This window comes from Apteryx mantelli, chromosome 2, assembly GCF_036417845.1.
Source record: "Apteryx mantelli isolate bAptMan1 chromosome 2, bAptMan1.hap1, whole genome shotgun sequence".
Classification (NCBI taxonomy): domain Eukaryota; kingdom Metazoa; phylum Chordata; class Aves; order Apterygiformes; family Apterygidae; genus Apteryx; species Apteryx mantelli.
The window spans coordinates 14,323,378-14,347,834 of NC_089979.1; the positions used below are offsets into that span (position 1 = coordinate 14,323,378).

General features: G+C 37.3%; 1 protein-coding gene across 5 annotated transcripts in view; it reads right to left on the minus strand.

Moving 5' to 3' along the window:
• Positions 1-24,457, minus strand: part of COL14A1 (collagen type XIV alpha 1 chain) — a 137,712-nt gene that overhangs the window by 29,756 nt on the left and 83,499 nt on the right. For all 5 annotated transcript variants that reach the window (XM_067290214.1, XM_067290210.1, XM_067290208.1 and 2 more), the window contains exons 26-39: positions 23,701-23,840; positions 22,310-22,433; positions 21,016-21,159; positions 18,884-19,048; positions 17,651-17,689; positions 17,276-17,414; positions 14,727-14,869; positions 13,103-13,212; positions 11,248-11,406; positions 6,732-6,809; positions 6,366-6,452; positions 1,820-1,873; positions 1,329-1,424; positions 5-58 (exon numbers count right to left, since the gene is read on the minus strand). In XM_067290214.1, coding sequence (XP_067146315.1) covers positions 5-58; positions 1,329-1,424; positions 1,820-1,873; positions 6,366-6,452; positions 6,732-6,809; positions 11,248-11,406; positions 13,103-13,212; positions 14,727-14,869; positions 17,276-17,414; positions 17,651-17,689; positions 18,884-19,048; positions 21,016-21,159; positions 22,310-22,433; positions 23,701-23,840 — 1,532 coding nt within the window. The remainder of the gene's footprint in view (positions 1-4; positions 59-1,328; positions 1,425-1,819; positions 1,874-6,365; positions 6,453-6,731; positions 6,810-11,247; positions 11,407-13,102; positions 13,213-14,726; positions 14,870-17,275; positions 17,415-17,650; positions 17,690-18,883; positions 19,049-21,015; positions 21,160-22,309; positions 22,434-23,700; positions 23,841-24,457) is intronic.

The window sequence follows — 24,457 nt, forward strand, 5'->3', positions numbered from 1 at the left end:
ATACCTGTAGGCCAGGAAAACCAAGATCTCCCTTCTCTCCCTTTTCACCTGGTGGACCCTGCAGATTAAGAATCACACATAATAAACCAAATACATGGTCACTTTTCTGGTTTTAATAGTTACTTTCAGCATCTTGAGAAAAAACAAACTAATCAAAGAACAACAAGATAGATTATTTTTCCTAATAAGAGCAAATCTGCAGACTACATTTGCAAAATTGTAAATGAAGTATTTACACGGGAAATAAAGAAAAGGAAACTCATTTTAAAAGACTTCAGAATTAACCTGACAAAATTGTGGTCTTTATGTTACAAAAAGGAAGTTGTTTTCTTTTATCTTCAAACGAAACTGTTTCTCTTCAGCCCTCAGGAATATTTCCCATAATGATGACACCAATGGAGTTCTATGGAAACTACATGTTTCTATGGTAGGTATATATGATAAAGATATAATTTTCTGGATAATAAACTAATTTAAAAAAATTTTATACAGAAACAAATTTTCTATGAAAGAACTGAAAATAGCCTTATAATTAATGTATTCATTATTCTCTGATGAGATCATCAAGAACATACAGTTTTCATAAAACACTTCATTATATTTTTACAGTTGTATCTCATACATTGGTTATAAAGAAGTGTATTATACGGTAGTAAATTTTAAAGAAAAGTCTAGTGGGTAGAGATGTATCTGGCACCTTTGAAGGCCTGTGTATTTCAAGATGCCTACAGGAAATGTTTATAAGACAAGATTATTGCTGGTGATTAATTATTCTACCAATGTGTCTTAATGACGAAATTCTGAGACGTACTCCACAACTGCATTCCAAGCTCCAGGCCTAATCATCTCCTCTGATGATAGTCTCTGTAAGTGTAGCAATTGCTATTGCTTAATTTTGCAGTGAGTGCGGTGTTTTTGCTTGGGTATGCCTTTCAAATCAGAATTGATCTGAGATGAGCAATACCACAACAAGAAAAGGGTAAAATAATACTAACATTTTGTTTCTGGAGCATGTTACAACCCAGTGAAATTTTTTTCACTTGTCTCCAGGCTTGGATGCTAATACCTGGGCCATATTCAACTTGTGGTCAAATCTCTCCAGCTTAACTAAAAGTTCAGCTCCACATACAAACAAGCATGTTGATGCTGAACCACTGGTCAGCTGGTCCACTGTAAGTTAAACCCAAACCTGTGACTTTACCTTAAACACTGAAATTCTGAAATTCAGACTCTGATCAGGACACCAAAAGATATTTCTGTTCAATCCAAGGTATGTGTTGTTCTAAACATCACAGTGAAAACAGAACCCTATTGCTTATAAGACTCACTGGAAGCCCTTGAATAGAAAGTCCACTGGGTCCTTGAGGTCCTGGAGGTCCTTGGGGTCCTGGAACACCAATTTCACCTCGAGGTCCATCTGGTCCCTAAAGTAGCACAGGACATAAGTTAAACTCCTATCATCTGGACAAAGGCAACTTCTGTTTGAAGAATTAAACACTGATAGACTCAAAAACATCTGAAATATGAGTAACACTTGACCAGTTAGAGTTCAGTCTAAAAAGGCCTGGTTCCTTTATACATACAAATAATGAAGATTTATGCTGTCACAACAGCATTCCAAATTTTATTTCCTTTATCAAGGAACAAACATGACAAGCAATTGTTATGAAAAGAGACACACCAAACACCAACAGCATTTTGCTATGCTTTTTCCTCAGCAACATCAGAGACAATCGGGAACTCATTTCAAGGTTTACATGCAGCAGAGAGAAACCATGAACCTGTGCATTTGACCATTGTATAGTGCTGTACAAAGTACCTTTGGACCTGGATCACCACGATGACCTTTGGCACCTCTGACACCTGGACCGCCCTGTAAGGCACAAGCACAGGACCAGCTGAAAAGCAAACTTCTCAAATAAACACAAATCAAATCCAGGGAAGCCCAAACTCTTCTTTCTTGTTCTTGAATCAGAGAGTATCTGTCCATATCCTTCCGCTGGAGCAATTAAACTAAGAACACACTTAAGTTTGGTCATACATAGGAGCGGATTTAAACATGGACTTAAACACATCCCAGAGCCAAGAATGCACAGCATGTAAGAAACAAAATACTGCTGAAAGCTACGATGTGCAAGGAAATGCACACACGTGGTCACGGGTTCCCTCCAGTTGCTGAAACCTCCCACACATCTGTCAGTTCACCCCAAGATCATCACATTGTTAAAGGGTGAGTGTTCAATGACTCAGGCATATTTTTAACCAACTGCAGCTGCAACTCCCAGACCTACTAGACTTATCAAGGTTTGATTTAGAGCTATTCTTAGGTAAAACACCCCTCTGTCTCTCTAACTTTCTCAACTTTCTCTTTTAGCTTTCTTCAGTGATGCTTACATCTGTTAATCATTTGATAGCCAACTGTTGCCTTAGCTTCCTTTCTTTATTAGTATCATCTGAGACACTGGAGTTGCATATACCTATGGACAGCTTCCATGAATGTGTTTTGTATATATATGCTGGATGTGTTTTTTCCTCTAGGACAATATAAGTAAAGGTTTATTTTCATTTTTTTCAGATCAATTTCCCTCTTCCCTCACCCCAATATATTACTTAATCTGTTGGGATATGAGCTTTAAAGGTCAGGGACTCTGTCCATCTTTGTACTCACAGAGCACCTCGTACAGTTAGGCACCATAGCGAACTAGCATTATTTAGAAGCTACAGCAAAGTTATAAAAATAACTACATCAAAGTTAAAAACTACATCAAAGACATAAAAATATAAAATATGCATATCAGATTAAATGCATATTTAGTATCTATGAGACTTCAAATAGGAATGCCAACAATGGAAATTTTTGGAAGTACCAGGATTGCTCTTGCCCTTCAATGAAAGTATTATGATACCTTCACTTTATTTGTATGATCAGTTTTCCACACCTTGTCCCAATGCCCTCATTCTTCTCACTTCCATCCCAAGCCTCAACTCTACGCCCACTACCCACTCCATCGCCATCAGGCCTCAGCTCCACATCCAGTACCTCTTCTCTGACCCTTAAATCTTGTCCCACATGCTCCACAGAATCATGTTCCAGTTGCAAGTTCCCAAATTCCTGGTCCTCACACTTCTGCGTTCCAGTCCAGCAGCTTCCCTCTCCCCTTTCCCCTACCTGGAAACCTCTCTATCCGATCAAAAATTCTGATGCAAATGCTCAGCAAAATAACTGTAACGTTAACATAAACAAAATTACACAGTTTTCTCCAATTTCATTCTCAGAAACAAGTGAACCTGTTTATTGAAGAAGGATATATATTTAAAAATCAATCATGTTCATAGACTGATGAGGAGCCATTGAATCATATGCTTTCCTATTCACATGGACTTTAGCCCACTTATCCATGTTTTGAATCCAGTAGGCTGCAGTTTGTAAAAAAGCACTGATTCAATTTGAAAACATCACAAGAGTCTCCCTCATCTTCCTCAGAAGTTTCAGTGGTTAATCCCCTGCACTATGAAACTTGTGTGTCCAATTTCAAATTTTTTCATTTCTTTGACTTCTACTTCTACCCAAGAATTACTATGCCTTTTTCTGTTATTTTAAATAACTCCTTAGAAGCCAGTACTTTCTCCCTGAAACAGACCTTAATCAACTGTTATCAAGTCACCTCTTTATATTCTTTTTGAGTTAAAACATATGAGGCACTTAATGTTTTTCATTGCAATTAAACTTCTCCAGTCCTCCAAAAATATTTTTGTCTCCTTCCTCACTTTCTCCAGTTTTGCAGCACTCCTTTTAAAATGCAGGCAGCAGGGTTGTGGGCTATCTTAATTTTACTTTGCACGGGGAACTTCAGACAGCATGACCAAATTCTGGCAAAGATTAAGCCATGAAAACGGTAACCTATAAGGAAAACTGCCATATAATCTTAACTCTAAACAAAACTTTGTCTTACCCCAAATCACCCACTTCCTAAAAGATTTTTAAAAATATTTTCAGAGATATCACAAACAAATAGAAGGGTTTTATTTTGAGTCTTTTCAATATAATCTCTCAAATTAGCTACACGGAAGAATCCTGATCCCTTAAACAGAAATATCCTTGGCTTAGAGAAAAGTCACATGACATTTTAACAGCTTGGAGCATTACTGACCAGACATAGCACATGCGACTTTCTGACTCTTGGTTGGCTCAAAAATGAGCACTGACTTGGTTTTCTGTTCTGCTTTTTCCTAGGCTTCTAACTTTTTCCAGAACTATGCCATCTAACTATCTGACAAAAAATGTGTCACTCATAAGAGGCTGAGTTCTAGAATTACAGGCTCCCATGATGAGGCAACGATTCTTCTGTTTGATTTCAAACCTCCTCTTGCATGCAACTTTGCTACTCGAATATTGCTAATCTTAACCGTAATAAATAAAAGTACATTATTTCATTGCTGGATTAAGCTTTGGTGAGTCCTGATCTGCATATCTTCTGAACTGTGCTGGTAAAACTCATCCTTCCAATCAAATATACATATATTTTTAAACATATTTCATTTTACTGTGAAATGTGGTAAAACTACTCAAATTCACTTGCATTTTCACGTGAAGTACCCCATTGCCTTTTTCACAGAACACAAATTGGGACTCCTAAATATAAGAATTAAATCCTTAATCCATACTTGATTTATAACTACAATAAAACAGGAAAAAGAATCATTTTTTTCTTGTTCAAGATACACCTCTTTGGTTAGATATTTGCATAAGAAAGAATTCTTCCTGAGATCCTTTTCAAGTTTTTGTATCCATAACTTGAAAGGTTTTAGCGTCTGCATGCAAGAGTTTCTACCCAAATTCAATCTTTTCCATTTTTTTTCCTGCATAGTATTTTTCTTCCATTAGTGTTTTTTTTCCAGTAAGTGGTAGGGGCCCAAGTTCAGCACATGGACTATACGAATAATTTGCCTTGGGAGATAAATGTGGCCCCTAAAAATGTTTAAGAGCAGACTAAATGCTCAGAGGAAATGAGTAACCTAAAATCACAGTCCAGGCAAAGGGGTCTGGGTTTGATGATTCCAGATCTTTTCCAACCTGTTGTCTAGGAAACTATGAAAAAGCTGGCTATCTTTACACTACCTAAAATCTGGGGAAACAGAAGCAGTAACATAAAAGAAGCTGAGCCCTATCAATGAGAATTTAAAAATCCATTGCACACCTTAGTATTTGTATTTTCTTAAATTATTATTGCACTACAGCTATCCACAATTCCACTGTTGCAATGTCGCAACCATATCATATGATATATTAATTTACCTAGAATCTTTTTTTTTTTCTTAAATATCTCAATATAAAATGTCAGAAACACAGCTGACAACCTAAACTGCTAAAAATCAGCCATGTGATGTGAAATTCAATTATCTGACTTTAGTCATCCATATATCAGTTGTCTGGTCTGATCCATTATCTGAGTTTTCCTTAAGCCAGTGAAGAGAAAGATTTATCCCAACTTTCTAAGATACTTCCTTGAGATGGAAGTGAAATTATTGCCCTCTAGAAGAGACTACCTTATCTCACTGATTATGCAAGGAGCCTAGTTGTACAGTTTAAGCTAGATCTTAACAGTTAGACTGCTACCAGTTACGTAAAATATAGGGAAAAGTGACCCTGTGCATTTCACCATTCACAGGCAAGCTAGAAAAGGTTTCAATTCAAATTTCAATATACACTCTTCAGTCCATCCTTCAGCATGGAATAAAGTGGAAAGAAGGAGGGACATCCACTTCTTTCCCCTTCGCCTCTCTTGGCTATCTCTCCGCCTCCAGGACCTCACAAAAGAATATGCACTTTGGGTTCTGCTTTCCAATAGGTGTTTCAGCTCTTCGGCAGGCCTTCCACAACAGCAGTCTTCTTTCATCTTTTACCACACAAAGGACATGGTCATACACCAAGCCTTTAATTCGTAAGTATACCATAAACTAAGTATTTCAGAAAGCTAAATTTAAAGCTATATTTAATACATGTATGCTAGAGCAGACAGCAGATGATTAAAAAAAAAAAAATGAAAGAAAACAAATGGCACTTACTATGATATATTTAGTAACGCTTCAGATATGGTTCAAGGTCTAGAGATTACGCTAATTTATTCTTGCCTGGATTAGACCATTAAGAATTTGATTCACTTATTAGGTGAGGAGGTTTGTTACAATGTATTACTTGGCACCTTTGCTAAATAAATGGAATATAATTTTATATCTTTGCCAACACTTGAAAGTCTAGTTTAACCTTATTACTTGTATGATGGCAGTATATTCCCACATCTTGGAATAAAGATGGCCAGTGAACTATTTAAAATAGTTGAGTACAAACCTGAATAAAGCCTTACCGGTGGTCCAGGAGGTCCAAGGGGTCCCTTGTTAGCTTCTGAACAGGAACAAGCATGAGGAAGGGAAGGGCAATTTTCTTCATCTCTCTAAGGAAAGGTCAAGATAGGAAGAGCCTGATGTCCAAAACTTTGATTCAGAAGTTGAGAATATTATGAATCTAATACATAATATCGTGTGGCTGCCTCAAAAGCACCTACGTGATTTAGAAACACACATCACATTGACTTTCAATAGGACATTTAATCCAAACACACTTGGGCTCTTTTGAAAACTCTACCCATGCATTCCCTTTAAAAATATTCATCTCAATAAAAGAAAAAAAAAAAAAAAGGGTAAAATCTGCAGTCATTGAAATTCATTCTTACCAAGCCAGGAAGCTCACAGCATTTGTCTCGATTGGCCCATGAGGTAGCACAAACAATGTCAAACATCTGTAACTGCAACTGTTTCAAAACAAGGATGATGCACAAGGTTAGTTATAAGATCAGTGCAAAAAGAAGCCTTCAGCAAGAAAAGCTACCTTGATTGAAGTACTCGGAGCAGAGGAAAGACTATGAACTTAGAGCAGCTAGCCACAAGTATGCTAACTTAAATGGTAAAAGGCTTTTGTTCTAACCAACTTGTCCACATATCAGACATTAAATGCATCGAGCAAGGTGTTGAATGGCTGCATATTAAATGCCATAGGTGTTTGTTTGATTATCCCAGCCACATTGACTACTTTCTTGATTTGTTCAGTGGTGCTTCCAGATATTTTGCCTAGCAAGAAACAGGCAAAAGAGAGCTCAGTTCCTCAAAACTGAACTCTTATCCCATTGGTTCTATGCTCAGATTTTTATCTGGGACAAGGTCTCCTGCAGCCTATTACTTACACTGGAGCTGAGCCACAAATAATATTTACCATATTCTCCAGTTTTGTTTTACCTTAGAATATGCCCTCTCTTACCCATATTATCCCCAGGCAATGAAACTTTAAGGATGGTGAAAAGATTGCTCAACACATGACAATCTTGGTCAGAAAGAAAAAATCCCACCTCAGGTCTGGAAACATGCTTTGGACAAGAATTTAATCTACAGAAATACACACATTTGGTAAGAATAAAAGCTGCTAGATACTCAGAAACACTTCATATACTAAATAAAACTGAATAGTAAAACCAATTGTCTCCTTGACAACCTTGAACTGAACAAAGGGGTCTACAGAGACGGAGCTTTGTTCCGTTCCTATTCCTATTCTGTCTCCATGCCTCATGTATGTGCCTACTGCATAGAAAGAGGAACAGAACAGAACATTAAATTAAGCTCGCATGTTTAAGAAATTGAGGAACTGCTAGAGATAGAACTCTTTCTGGTTTTGTTCTCGTGCTCATTTAAACAATTTTAACGTATTATTTTCAGTGGCATTATTTTAATACTAGACTGAAGAGTGCAATTTAAACATTAGTTGTTTAAACTTAGTGATTTCTGTGTTAAAAATAAATTACACACGTGCACCTTTGTTTTTGTCTCCATTTTTTCCTCACAGAAGTCCACTGTTGTATTTTAAACAAAGGGATACTTTCACATACATGAAAATTCTCCTTATCTGCTAGCTGATTACCTGGTTTGTAGATATACTGTACTACAGATGCTGCCACACCTGTGCTGGGCTCCATGCTCAACAGCTTGGACAAACGTAACCAGGTGCAGTGCAGCATGAAGGCAGCTTTTGGACACTTGGGTTGGCTCCACAAAGATCCATCCTGAGTGCAACGAGTCTGTGTCCCTGGCTATGTCACATCCAAGTTGGCTCCATGTGGAGCCACCTAGTTGCCTCTTCACCACATTCATCAGCTTGTGCAAAATATCACATGAGGATGCATGAACACACTGTTCTGGGACTCAAAATAACCCTAGGCATTTCTATGGTACTACACTTAGGCTAAGAAAACATCAGGGAGTCTGATGCACAAGGGAGTGCAGAAACACCTGAGCTGGTTGTGCAGAAATCAGCTCAGATTTAGAAGCAGTAGTATGGCCATTTTTTTCCATAAACTGGTCCATCCCAGCCTACTCTTTTTGCCTGAATAACGGAAGGTTGACAGTATTGGCTAAAGTTATGTAGCCTTACATAGGCATGCATATGCATTCATTCTCTATGGATTAGACAATCTAGAGAACCATGGTGATGAAACATTTTGGTGTAAAATAAGGAGCAAACAGACATTCACTGAATTGCTGTATTCACCATCTAAATGCATCTAAATGCTGAATGACTCAATAGTCTGATTTTAAAATATTATGTGGGTCGCTCTGTCTGACTCAAGCTAAATAACTAAACAAAGCTTTCTTTGCTGCTGTTAAACATTTATTCATAAGTCTCTGTATTCATAGTGTTTCGCTTCCTCGATCTCCCAATCCTGCAAGCGGAGCCAGTAAGACAGAAAAGTCTGCCCATCCTGATCTGCTCAGACTATAGCTCTGCAAGAATTTTCAAAAGCAGACAACATGACGTCACCTTTTTAACAGTGCATACGCTTGGAGGTAAAACAAGTCAGATACAAAAGAAAAGGGAACATCAATAAAAAAAGAACTATCCAAAAAATCCAATTATCATATCAATTCATAACAAATTTCAAAATCTTTTCCATAACGGAATTTCTGTTGTATGCACAGCTTCACAACCCCCTTAAGAATGGGAAGATACTGGAACAGACTAAATCCCAGTATCCCATATGCACCAGTGGCATAAGTGGTATCTAATGGAGTGCAAGACTATAAGTCATACTTCTCCCTTATATTCCACTAGCTTCCAAAGACTTTCGGCTCAGGGGCTTCCTGCCCCAGATTTGTTTCTTTAGTTAGTAACACCCAATACTTTTCTTTTCCATGAATTTGTCCAGGCTTCCCTAGAATCTGAATATATATATAGCATCCACAAAATTCTACAGCAAGGAGCTGACAAATCTACTACTTGTGCAAAAAACTATTCGCCGGTCTCCAACTAGCTCCCTTCAATGTCCACTATTTCTTGTAATGGAAGAAACCAATCCATCTCTACCCATCTCCCTCAAGCTTCTAATGACTTTACAGACACTTATCATATATCCCCTCTCTTGTCTCTTTTCCATACTGGATAGTCTGTAAAAATTTGAACCTGCTCTTGGAAACCACTAGATTTTAAAGGAAAGACCTTACCCACTAAATGTCACTTTCTGATAAAATTTTGCTGCAGTAGTTGTTATTTCTATGACACATCCATGCTCCATGACATAAATTTTAACATTTGAATGTGTTCCCGCTCCTTTGTTAACGGTCTGAGTTTGACAGTGTCAAAAAAACCCAAACCAAACCAAACAAAAAACCACTCTGAATTGGGGTGCTTGCATAGAGGGACAGAGTATTATCATCCCATTTTACAACGAAGAACTGAGGAAGTGGAAAACAGTATCACTTACGCAAAAACCTGGGCCTCTGATGAACACCTTTAGCACAAGATAAAATATCATTTCTTAAATGTAACCTTTCACAGAAGTGCTACTCAATACGAATAATGTGCAGAACAGAGACTTTAAAGAACAGTATTTGGATGCTTTCTCAACCCACCTATAATTTGGTATATACAGTAACACTTGAAGGCATCCAACGAGTACTATGGAGTAAAACTGCACCTTCAGCTACTTATTTGTAGTCTTACGTAAGCTGTACAGTTCATTCGAACAAAACCAGATTTTTCAGCGAGTGGGTAGTTTGACTTATCTTTTATAGATTCTTAGGTTCCAACAAAAGCCACCATTTCTTTCCACTTCTCTTTACAAAGCCTTCTTTAATTCCAAGCTTTTTTGTTTGCCTTTTTCTGCTTCTACTGGAATGTGACTACAACGGTTGCTCTGTTTAATTGCCTTTACAGGCTTGATATATTTGTTATTATCCATAAACTTGAGGCCTAAAGGCTCTCTTTTGTACATAGAGACATATTCTCAGGGTATATGTTTGACTAAACAGAGTTTTTCCATACAATAAAAAGTAAATACACAAACGGAGTTTTTCCATAAAATAAAAAGTACACACACTTTTGAAACCTCATTCTTATTCAAATCAAGCCTTGAGTTCAAGGTTCACATTCTTTGCTAACCTCGTTCTAGGGTCAAGAAAGTTGAAAGAAAATGGGCAAACAACACTGCACAGCAAATAAGCCTTCCTTAGATCCTCACCAGTCTGTCAAATCTTCAGCAACTAAGCTACCTGAGAAAAACACACATACTTTCTTAAAGACACCTGAGGCAAGATGGGAAGAATCCCATAGCTTGCCATTCAAGCAGAATGATCAATTATTGCCTCTAGCAGAATAATTTCAGAGGAATGAAAGGATCTTTCACGTTTTTCAATATTTTAATATTTAATGGCTTTAAAAGAACTAGATATATTAGGACAGGGGCTCTTGGGGATAGTCTGTGTCAAACCAGTTCAAGCATTTAATGAACAGACAGTAAGCACTGGGGCTGATAAAGCGTAAGAAGGAATAAGAGTCACTGAGAACAATTATCATTAAACCCCAAATTTAAATGATTTCTGGCAAATGAGTTATACATTGTATTACTCTGTGCAATGCACACTGTTTGGAGCACAAGCCATATCTGAGCGTATGTCTGTGTTCCTGTGTGTGTTTGAGAATAACACTTGAACAGTGATGATCTAGCCATGATGTGATTTACTAGAATAGTCAAAAATAGATTTTGCTCAAGCTGAGAACTCTTACAGGTTCCACAGAATTTCTGTGTGAAACTTTTCTGTTTCAAATATGCTTTCCTTCTACTTCAGCTTAAAACAAACTGCACAGATCCCAAACACTTCATTTTAGGATTTTTCAAATGATTTAAAGAATTTGCTTGTTCTACTCACCGGTGCAGAGTTGTCCCTTGGTCCTCTGGATCTGACCATTCTCCCCAGTACTTCTATGCCATCAGAACTAATATTCCCTGCTGCATTAATGGTCTTTTCACTCACTTGCTTGCAGTCAATAATTATTTTGGCTGTAGTCTTGCTGATAACAACATGCAACTAAGCAAAAGAAAAGATGCTTTAAAATACAGAGTAGTGCACAGAGTATATTAAATTACTGGGCAAAAGAGGGACTTTCTGAAATCAGCTCCTAATGTTTGCTCCCAAAACTGAGAGAATAATCCATAGCAGATGACTTAGATAACCTCTAGAGGTCTCTTCCAACCCGAATTATTCTACGATTCTAATCTCTTTAATGAACTCACCTTATTTCTCTGCTTATGGAACATCTGTGTACAAATTGGCACTTTCCATAATTTATTCAGTAAGAAAATAATTTATCCCTTACAAAAGACCCACACAAGGTTCATATATCACCCAGATCCCACAGAACCCTTGATTTATGTGGTCATTAATGATTCCTGGGCTTTGTATGAGCCTGCTACATAGGGTTGGATTTCACCAATATATCCTTTATAGCCACTTGCAAAAGCCAAAAGTAAGCAGTGAGATTTACTCAGTAAATTAGACATTACCACACAGGAAAACCTTTCACAGTGAAGTTGTTACACCAGAAAAAAAAAAAAAAAAATCAAATCACATGAAATGCAGCACAGAAAAGCAGAATATAGCAACAAAGCTTCTTCCGTCTGCCTTGACTCACGCTGTGCTATCCAGCCCTGATGCAGCAAGGATACACCCAAGCTGCAAGGACAATCTTAACCACAGTCCTGTCACTAGCAAGCTCTCAGTTCAGCAAAGAAACAGCAGTTCTTTCGGGGAGAGACCAGATGAAGAGCAGGCAGAAATGGAGTAGCTGCTCTAAGCTGGTGCACTACGAGGAGATCAGAGCCCAAGGTGCAGGAGAGAACGGCCATGGAGAAGTCCTGTAGCTATTTTGCTCGGAGCTGAGTTGGAAGTAAATGACTGAAAAGCAGCTATGCATACGGCCTCTTGTGCCTTTCAAACACATGTATAGCCTGGTTCACCACTCTAAAAGCAGAAAAATACATAAAAGGAGGATTTGCTAAGGGCTTATATATTTCTTCACTTAGACTAAGCTTAAAGAATCAAAATTAGACTCCTGCTCTGACCTACCTTCTCTCTCCCTCCATCAACTAAAAAGGAAACCTAGCAAAGTTCACCTGTGTAAATAGTATCACTCAATCCACAGTCTCTTTTTTGTTTAGGGAAGGTAGAAACATCAGGAATGAAAGCGAGCAACAAAGCCTTCCTCAACAAATTTGTGCTGCAACCTGACCGTTACTTCATCTCCTTTTGGAAAGAATGTTATGAGATCTCTAACAGCCAAGGAAAGTTCAACATGGCATAGCCCTTAAAATATGTTTAAAAACAACAACACCAGTCAAAAAAAAAAGAAAAAGAGGGTAATTATTTCTAGCCGGATTTTTTTTTTTTTTCATTTTAGGTGACATTTCCAAGCCAAACTTTCAAAGGAAAGCCCAATTTATTTCTAAATTACTTTTCAAGGCAAGAGTTTTTAATCAAGTCTAAAATACAAGCACAAAGCATGAAACCAAAATTAAACACACCAGCTTCACCACATAAAACAAATCATTTGTTTAATACTAAGTCAGTATTGCAAAGCATTTTAAGATGGTTTGGTAGATGATTTTGAATATGTAAAATGCCTTCCTTTTGTCAGTGGCCCATCACATGCAAGAATATTTCAAAACATAGAAAAGGAATTCCAAAACTTTTATCCAGAGTGTATTTTTCTATTACCATTACTAACCTTATGAAAACTCCCATAAAATAACTTCCTTATTTCAGGACCTTCAAAAGTTACAGTTTGAAAATCTCCTTTGTAGTCATAGTTAAAGAAAGTCAGAGTTTTACCACCATCTGTGTGAGAATTAAAAAGAAGTGTTCAGTGTAAGAGGAGTAAAAGATCCAATATATTATTTGACAGGGTCAATTTTGTTAACAAAGAAGATCAAAGATGTTGGCTTTCTTTTCCAAGACAAGTTATTAAAAGAAATGTAAAAAGAGTTGTGTAGAACTGTAAAAAAAAAAAAAAAATCATTTTGTTCAACATTTTGAAATTTGGTTATGAATGAAAATTCATTCTGTGTGGAAAAAGAGATGTCCACGTTAGAAACACCAGGTGACGTTTGAGGCCAGTTCACCATTTTGCTTCAAATTTAGAAATAAACATAATCCAAAACTTCTTCACAGTACTTGAACAATCCCAGCCCAAATGCCCCTAGCTTAAGAGAAAGACCAGAAGCTCAGTACTGTGATCCAGTGATACCCATCTAAACTGCTGCGAGTCCTACATGACTGCAAAGCTATTTCTTAATTTTCTAGTTAAATCTGAATTGGGTTGTTTGCTGAATATAATTCTAATCTTAGCATTCCCAGATGGCATGATATAGTGTCTTTCACGAACACACCTTCTTCCCTTCATACACCCATGCTGCACCTGATTGTAAGCTGTCAGACTTGTCAAATTATTGGCTTGCAATCAAATGTCAATAAAGCATGCTCATATGTGATCTACTGGCCCAAAAGTAACACAGAAAACCTCAAAAAAACTCAAACACGGAAATGGTCTTTCCTAGTTTGAGAGGAAGTATGGGCCAATAGTTGGGAGCCCACCTCATGCTTGCCTACCCAATCCCACTCTCCCACCCTCTCCCTGCGGGCCTTGGGCAAGAACTGAGGCACAGATCCTCAAGCTATAGAAGCCTTATCCTCAAGCCTTAGTCCCACCTACTTCAGGGCAACATATCTAAAAATATTTAGGAAAGATGGAAAAAACAGTACTAATATATCTTTTTTTTTTTTTTTAAGAAAAATTGGCAGCTATAAAGAACAGCTATCATAATATCTATGTCTTTTCAACAGTAAATATTGAAATGTTCCAAATTACAATTCCCATTTTACAGCTGTGGAAACCAAACCATGTAGAAAAGAGAGTCATCAAGAGTTCATGTCTCTAGCTCTAAGTCTGCTATCCAGCAGGCTGCATTGCCTCTACATATATCCTGTTCTCAGTCCCACTGGCATATAACAAGACAGACACTATTCGAACCAGATCCAGAGCAGTGGAAATTTTATAAGCAAATGAATAGGAATCAGAGTTCAGTTATATCAGTTTACATTTAGTAGAACTCTTTGGATTTCAGTATTATTACTCCCAATTTACAGCAGTGTGCTCAAAATTTGACTCTAACTCCAAATTAATCTCAAGTAAATTTAATGTTTAAAAAAATCCATTAGAGACCATCACCTTCAAGATTCAGGTAGTTATTCTAGTAACATATTAAAACACTAGCAATAATGAATCTGGCCACAGAACGAATCAATCATACACTTAAAAGAAAAAAATCATGGATAAGGCACAAAATACTTACTATCTAAAATAACTCCAACCAGTGGTTCATATTCTTCATTCAAAATCTCCCAAAGAGCAAATGGCTCCTCAGGTGTGTCAGGAAGTATACGAAAGAGAAAAGTAATGGTGTAATCAGAAGGGAGGCCTTCGGGATGCAAATACCTGCAAGAGAAGCAATGTTTTATAAACATTGAAGCAAGCCTTAAATCACCAATGCTCACTAGAAGTGTTTTCTATTATTCCATATTTGTCTTTGGACTCAAAGGTGAGAAGCCACATGAATAAGTGTAAGCAGAACCTAAGCTCTGATAGATATCAAGAGAACACTCGTGGAGAATGGAAGAGTGTTCTTTTCTTTTGAAATTTACAAAATTGGCCTTAATTTTTTTTAATTTAAAATTTGAAGATCAAATCTGAATTCAGTTTGAAGTAAAGCTGAAATGAATACATGAATTAAAAAAAAAAAAGTATCCACTTGCAAGACCTCCATTTTTGTCTGGTTTAACGGACAACAAGAATAAAAGTTATTTGGAAGATGAATGACAACAGAAGTGTCCTTTGTTGTTAAGCCATCGCTAATAGATAGAAACCAATCAGGAATAGCAGAGACTGTTACAGGAAGCTTTATAAATTATAGGGAATGTAATTTATACTCTTCAAAGCCAACATGTAACAAAATGCAGTGAAAACAGACTGTGCATATGGAAACACAATCTGGTCTCCTAGAATTTTTGCAAAGGGATAGGAAGTTTATGATATAAGAGAAGTATGTTATTTGATTTCATTTCCTGAAGTTTGGATTTGTTATTTAGTACTTACAATTTAATTTAAGCTTTGGTTAACAAATCCCAAGGTGGGACATATGGACAAAGAAATGTCTGAAATTACTGCCTGTATTTTGAAAATGTTAATTACTCTGATTACTTAAAATCGTAGAAGAGGGGTCTAAAGGAAGCTTGAAGAGGTTATTTTATCTGTTTCTTGTCCCAAAGCATGAGCCATTCTATCCAAAATATTTCTTATAAGATGCATAGATATGAATCATATTGGCAAGAGAGTTAAATGTGCTCTATGATTAATATAATCCCCACTGTGGCCTGTGGATGACCAAAGATGACACTACACTGCACATTTCCCAGGGAGAAAGCAGAGATGGAACTGAATAGGTAAAAGGACAAAGCCTTGCAGTACACCATTATAAAAAAGAGCAATGGAAGGAGAATTCAATAAGCAGGGTGGGGAAAACACAAGGTCTGGGCACGCAGAGCTCAAAAAGGAGAATAACATTAATGATGTTCAGCGCACAGACAAGATGAGAAACAAAATGGTGTTTTTCAGACATACCTGTAGATCATCAAGAGAAAGGTATTCTCTGAACCATGAAAAGGACTGAAAGCTTAATGAAGCAGTCAGTAAGCTTGTGCTGAGATGGTAGCTAGAGAAGACCATATAAATGCAGCAGATCCAATTAGAAAGATACAGAAAGGGAAACAGAGAAGTGAGAAATGCTAATCCCTGTAAATTCTCTTTCCTCTAACCCCAGAAGGAATCCAAACACGGAGAAGCCATCAATATGACACAGAAGCTCCAAGAAGCTGTTCCAGCTGGAACATAACAGGGTAATCACGCAAAAAGACTAAGAAGGCATCTAAAATAAACTTTAAAAGCCATTTCCCACTGTTGTTCGTTCTGTCAGCTAAAGTCTAGTTTTTATCAACTCCTCCCATGTTTAATCCAGAATGGCTACTGTTTTCTCTGGTACCACTTAACAAGAAGTGGGGGACTGGACCGGAGGAACCAAGCACAACACACATGCTCCTCAGAGAAGAAATAGGCAGTTTCCCATCACTTTATTTCTGAGGAAGGGTCTGTAAAAGTTCTATGGGAGGATTCTTCATCGCCTCCTTCCTATCTCTCCCAGGACACAGTCCCAGTTTCTGAACTATGTCCCGGCTCCCAGGGAGGTGCTGGAAGGTATTCGCACAGACTCATTTTAGCATAGGGAGGATAATTTTCCTCTATAATCAATGGATGGACATAGACCTATGCAGAAAGTGACTGAGGACACCTAAATCAGGTTCCCAATCTCTCTCACACTTCAAAGATGCTCCTTCCTCTTCCACTCACTATAGGGAAAATGCAGGTAGATAAGCCTTACTGGTCTAACGTCAGCCTCCGTAAACAACTTCAACTGATGTTCTTCTTCAAAATTGGCAATTCTACGCTCTATGATATCTCATCCTGTTGTACAGAGGCACCTTTCACCACCTACTAAGTACTGGAATCTGCTGCAACATATGCCTATACAAAATTGCTCGGTACCAAACTGGCACAAGCCTGAAAGTGGCTCATATTGGAAACCCAAAATAGCAGGTGGGCTTACCTGCTATTACCCCTGTTATTTTTGAATGAAACTGGTTGAGGAGCCAACAACACTTTTTCTATCCATTAGCATAACACAGATAAACTAATCTCTCTGCTCTTCTGAGATGAAAATGCTGACACCTTAAACGAATAATCACCTGCACAGAACAATTATCTTAGGAAAATTTATATGTTAATACGTACTTTGTAGGCTGGGATACGAGAGCATCCTTGTGCAGTCTGTAACAGGGGTAAACATTAAATGTACCAGGTTCCATTGAAACCCCTTCCACAGCTGAAAACTCCTTTTCGACCAAACCAAACATTTCCATCATTTTAAATCCTGGAAGGCATCAAAATAAACATTCTATTAATTTCAATTAAATTAATACTGCATTATAGGAAAGAAGAAAAGGAAGACAAAGTCAGTCACGTCAAAGAGTTTCATATCACCATCTGTTTACCAACTGTTAATCTAAAAGGGGAATACATATGCAATTTATTGCCTAATATAGTGAAAATCAGGTAATGAAAATGATTCCATAAATCAGAAACAAAAATGAACAATAAATACCATACCTGCAAAATTGTTGCCATCTTTAAATACCAATGGGCAAGCTGGAAAAGAATGAAAGATATATTTAAGGTTGTTAGAGTGTCCCACAGGGTCAGAACAATGGTCCATGCAGCTCAGTGCTCTATCCCCAACAGTGAACCTGCCTTCAAAACCTCTTGTGGCAACAAATACACTGCCCGCTCAGTAAAAAAAGGACTTCTTTTATTGTGTTTCAGTCAAGCACTCCCTAGATCTATATTTGTTAGGTTTAATGAATGATACCTTTGCATTCACCCTATCTACCTCCTCCATGAATCTGTAAACCTCAATCATATCCTCTTTCAGTTTTCTGTCTCCAAAGTGAAGAGTCCCAGCCTTTTAAGTGTCTCCTCATGAGGCAGCAGCTTCTCCAATCCCAACTCAACTCTAGTTCCAGCTCAATCACTTTAGCTTCTCTTCTGCGTACCTTTTCAAACTCCACAATGGCCTTCATGAGAGACAGAGACCAGGATTGCACACAGTCCTTAAGATGGGTGTACACATTTTAAAAAGCTGTAAGCCTGCTTTTTATTTCTTTTCTGGCATGAAAGCAAGCTATAATACTAAGCAATACTAATCTCTTTCAGGGAAGGTGCCCTGGGGAAACAATAAGCCTAGATGCAGGGTGGCAAATATGGCACTCCAGAGCACTCATAATAGGAGGTCACTTTTGAAATACAAGCCTGAATGACCAGTAAATATTACTGTTCAGTATTCTCAACTTTCAAAGTTCTCTCTACCATTGTAACTAGTGTCTAAGGTCAAAAAAAAAAAAAAAAAGAATTGACAGGACACAAGCAACTTTCTTATGTTCCCCAGCTCTGATAACTCACAGTCCCATGCACAAATACTCTATACAATCACAAGTGATTCACTTGTGCCTACTTCCTGGCCTATCAGGAAACGTATTGAGGGCATACACCTAGAAGTGTGTGGATCATTGATCTTTAACCATTAGGTGTTGTTGCACAGTCTTTCCTTTCCATTTCTGGACAACCTCTTCTGGATTTATAGCAAACAACCATTAATGATTTTGAAGTACAGCACCTTCATCTCCTTAGTTCTTCATGGAAATAAGATTAGAGTTATAATATCTGCCTTAAATTACAGCAAAAAGATCCTTTTACAGGTATTCATTTTAACAGAAAATTAATATTCATGAAAAAAAACATATTTAGCACTTATTTTGGAAGCAAGTATAAATCAAAATGACTAACTTGCTGATGCAGTTTCACAGACAAAAGTGATCAGTTCATCTTCAATCTTTGTAAAGGCATCAAAGTCATCCACAAAGAAGACATGTCTTTCACTGGGCTTGCTGCCAATATTAACTAACTCTGAATAGTCAGCATCAGCAACTCCAATAGCAAAAAAGCTGAAACCTGTAAAAGAAAAAAGAGCACTCTTGTGAGTCATTCTTCTGAAGAGTGGAAACATGAACACAACAACTGTATTTGCACTGGCTCCTTTCCTGATCAAATACAAAGGTGGAAATTTTATTATTTTCCTCTAACACATGAAAATTCATTCATATAGCCTAAAATAAAGGCAATACAGTCTCTGTGAGATTTCTAAAATTTTTCTTTTGGCTGTTTGAATGCTTAAGCCATTAAGTTAGTGCTTAACTGTTTTCTTGGAGACAGCTAAGATTATTCAGTTGTTGAAAGTCAACGTGTGTTTAAATGCTTTTCTGAATTAACGCTGTACTTATATTACACACAAAAATTCCCATGTATAAAATATAACATAAATATAAAGCACAGAAATTAATTTCGGGTAGTTTTTTTCTTCTTTTTTTAATTACAGATTTTGTTCTATGTCATGCATTAATCAGAGTTTTCAAGCTACTGCTTCTCATGTCATTAGCAATTAAACTCCACTGGTTTAATCTGCTCAATATGTTCCACATGAATATAATTTGAAACCTGAGTCTGATTTAAAAAATTTAAATGAAATGGGAATCATATCCTATATACTGAAGAACAGCAAATTAACAGAAAGTTCTTCAACATTTTCCTTTCCATAAAAGATAAAGAAATGATCTGTCTACATCAGGTTGAATACTGGCAATGGACATACTCTTCCTGTATGTCCATCATCATACTGCTCAGTCCCAAACTTACTCTTAGTCAAGCAGTCTTTTCTTTAAATTTGAAAGAGGCCCAAGGGACATTCTTAACATTTATTTATCACCTTCTGTAGAGCTTTTAGCACAACAAAACTATGATTAGCATATTGTAACAGCACCTCCATGCCCCATCCAAGATCAGCATCTCTTCATGCTAGTCTCCATCACACACAGTATCTCCTAGAGTAGGTAGTCAGTACCTACTCCAAAGTATCTGCAGCCTAAGCAAACAACATGCACAAAAGGAAATGGAAGACTGGAAGTCATTTTCCAAGGTCACATATCCCAGTCAGCAACTGAATGCCCTCTAATATGTAATGAGGTATCTGCAAGACTTTTCTGAGAGCTGAACATTTTTGTTCAGCTTACACAGAGACTCTAATCTGGTCACAAAGTTGGGATTTGTTTTCTTGATTGCCATTTCAAACAAGTGATATGTGCTCTGTTATTTTGTGGTATGATTTTATTTACAAAGGCACAGCACTCAGTTTCTAGTAATTATACAGGCAGACAACCAAGGTCAGTGATTGCACTGAGTTTCAGGAGCCAATAATATATGTTGATAACTTCATAGCTGCCAAAGTCTAAAGGCAAATAAAAAAGTACAAATGTATTTTTTCTTCTTTTTCTTCCATCCTTTAGTTCCATTCTGTGCGGCACCTTGTGTACTTGGGGTTTTGATACAAACCTCACTAACAGATATTTCTACATAACTGACCTAATTCTCATGCTTAGAAATGCAGCATTGTGTGATAGTTTAAAGCACTAAAAGAGTCATTAAAAATATATATATATCCTAAAGGTAATTAGTGTAGGACAAGCAGCAGCTCAGAAACAGTAAAAGAACACATAGAAGAATCTTCAAAAGAGTTCTTGTATAGAGAACAAAATAGTTCAATTTTCTGGTAATCGTGAAAGTATACTTCACAGCTCACAGTGCATATTCTCAGGATCATGTCTTCTAAATACTTCCTCATGTGAGCAATCCCATTGAGTGCTACATGGTTCTGGAACTGCCTCCAAAATGAGCAACCGTAACGTTAGTTACAAAAAATATCTAGAAACTAACCATACCCTACTGATATTCTGAGTTTCTCAGCATTTGCTATCTGCTTTATTTAAACTTGGAAATCCTTCTGGAGCCTTATCTCGTCCAAACTTAGGCAAATATGATTAATGAGGAAAAGGAAAATGTGAATAGTTCTTAAAACTACTTTTTACCATCTAGTTGCATCTCTCTGGAGACTTTGTTCACATCGTCCTGTGATCGCCCATCAGTAATGACCACCAATACCTTGGGAATGCCCCTTCTCATGCCTGCCTCACCAGTAAACAAGACTTCTCTTGCATGCTTAATGGCTTTGCCTGAAACAGAAAAAATTGACAACATACTTTGAAATAAATCCAATTTCTATTGGCTTCTCATATCATATGTTAGATACCAATAAAAGCAGATATCTCCATATAATCTGTCTCAAAATTGCCTACCCAGAGGTATGATTAGATGCATGAATAATTATCAAGAGGCTGAAGAATGCTGAGCACCTAGCTATGAATGTATGTCAGGTGCTCAGCAGTATGTAAGTTAAGGCATTCTGCAGTTGTTAAAATAAAGATTTAGAAATTTGATTTTGATCCTAGCCTTTGAAAATCTGATAGCTTCAGTCATCAGTTTCTTCAATCCAGAAGGTGAAGTTCAAGAACATGACACATTTGAGAAAGGGTATTCTGTGCAAGTTAGAGATAACAAAATCTTCCCCTACTGGCTTGCAGGGCACAGACAAGGTAACAACTGAAATGTGCCATTGTAGCATTTTCTGGAGTAAATGGAAAATGTGTCATTCTGACCCTATTAAGACTTGATGCAATGCAACAGCTGCAAGAAATTTCTGTGCAGTCTGAGAGTAATAAAACATATGGTTCCAACTAAGACAGATTTTAACCCTTTCAGTAGTCATCTTTAATTTCTTCACATCAGAGAGCTATCCTAAGGGGCTAATTAGAATATAACTATATTCAGTTAACAGACCTCTTCCCTCAGCCCCAAGTCCTAAACATACCACTGAGGTTTAACTGTCCTGGCTTATAACCAAACAGACCCTCCACTCTGTCCACTGTTTTCCTACATGCTCTCCAATCTCCCTCCCACCTTCTCTCCCCTCTCACTTTTCCGCTTGCCAAGCTGATTTCTTATTACTCCCCATCTCACCTTCTCCAGTTCCCAGAGACAGTCAGTTCTGCCCAACTCCCTCTCTCCCTCCCTCCACTGATCCTTGACCTCACTGTTGGTTAAAGACCCAGAAGCAGGGGGTGAAAGCTGTGAACCGCAGATTCCAAAGACTTTCTGCCTGGGAATACAATACACTTCAGAGCCCAACCTTTCATCTCCAGTGGGGAGATACCGTATCATCACTGCTTTTGCACTGACATCCTAAACCACTTAGCAAATGGAAAAGAAATGCTGCAGAGAGAGCAAGAGGGAGAAAGTGTGCATCACAATCATGACCTTTCTCACCTGTTTTTGTATTTCCTCCTTTGTAAGCTATTTGCTGAATAGCCTCAAGAAGAGTCTCTTTTGTTTTGTATGCATTCAATTTAAATTCTGTCCTGGGATCATCACTGAATTGGATTATTGCCACCTGCACACATAGAAGATATGGTCGTTATTAAAGCACCACCCAATGTATAAGCAAAGAGTAAGTGAATCAGCACATTTAAAACAAGAATTTATTTTGTGACTCTGCTTCATTCTTAAATTGAAGCCAGAATATTTTTTCCTTTTTAAAAAGCTTTCACTAAATAAAGATTAATTTTACTCTCTGCAGCTTTGGCAACCACTTACTGCATTCTGATTTCATTTTGCAGCAAACAGGATGAGAAAAGTAACACCCATCTTGGCAAAAGCACGCTCTATCCAGCCCAAAAGCATAATCCTAGTTACAGTTACTCACACACAGAACTGCAGGAACTTTATTCAGTCTCCATCAATGAATAGTTACACATGAGTAACCTACAGTTAAGGAGCAATACTGAAGCAAGTAATAGAAATATCTTAAGACCATATTCCAAGACATTGCCTCTCCCAAATATGCTGCTACACGAGTCCAGACTGTCTATTACAATAGGACATACTAAGTCCCTACAATTCACAAAAGATGTATTAAACTTCATATTCCATAAGTGGTGTCCCTGATTTGAAAGGGGACATGCACATTTTCCTCATAAGCATATTCACATGCTTAAATTAAGCATGAGCGTACACGAGGTTTCTGAAGCACCATGGACTACATTCTGGAAAATAGCCAGACTACAAGACACAGCAAAAACTGAACTTTCTTCAGGCTTTGCAAAAATTAAAAATCATTTTCAATGCTATCCCAACCTGCATATTAAACAGGTAACACTTAAAACAGTAAGACATTTGCAAATAGTCTTTTCTGGAGCAGATTCAAACATCTTTCTCTACAAGCTATACAAATACATCAATAGAATAATCACTGTAGATACTATGCTTTATTTCAAAATTTTGTATCCATATGATTTTAAATAAATGAACCTTTAATTTTCCTTACCAAAGCCATTTCTATCTTATTTAGAAATAAATAACCACAATGAGTACTAAAACCAAAAACATTAACACAACCTATATCTCATTAGAAATATTTAGGGGAGACTAAGCTGATTTTTAGCCTTCGCACTGTTAGCAAAATTCATGTTATGAATTTCACCATATGGTGTATATATTAAAAATAAATAAACAAATAAAACCCTGCTGTCACAAAATAGTTTATATTTTCAAAAGACCTGTGAAAGGATGCCAAATACTTTGATTCATTTCACTCCTGGTGCTTGTGTAAAATGCCCTGACAAGTGCACGTTCTCTCCCTCTCTCTACAAGTTGATTACCTGAGTTCCATCAGGACCAATCTTATCCAAAGCTCCAACAGTGCTATACAGGAAGCTAATTATTTTATTGAAATTGTCATCTCCAATGCTCCATGACCCATCCACCAAGAACGCTAGGTCAGCTTTGGCTGCTTTGCACACTGAGAAAGAACAACAAGTATTTGGGAATCACAGCAATGCCTTAACTCCTCACGAAACCTAATAAATCACTTAAGAAAACATAACTGTCACAAAAAGACTTTTTTTTTCTTTTTTAAAGTTAATTAATTGCTAATACTAAATAAGGCTTTAGACTAGCAAATGGACCTGCTGGCATTGATTTCAGTGCAGGTGTATAACCAGCTGAGCTCTGCAAGGGGTGAATGGTCTGCACTGGCAGATTCTATCACAGGCCACAGCTTAAGGCCTTAAGAGTTCTTTAAAAACAGGCTAAACATTTTTCTTTTTATTTAGGTTGTTAAATAAAGTCACACACTCACTTACACAGTCCCAGAGCCCAAAAGGAATCCCAAGATGAGCTGTGGAGCTTCACTATAGAAATGAGTCCATCCAAAAAGTTACACTAAGATCTGTAATGCCTAATGTTTGCCCCCTTAATTTTGTAATTTAGAAGCAACTGAAGTTTCCCCCATCTCATCTTATTCCACATGCTTCTATGCAAAATGGCCTATAGAGCTGTGCTCCTGCTCACAGAATTTGCTCATTACAGCAAGGAATCTCCAATGCACTACAGAATCCAAATGTACTGCTTGGGGTC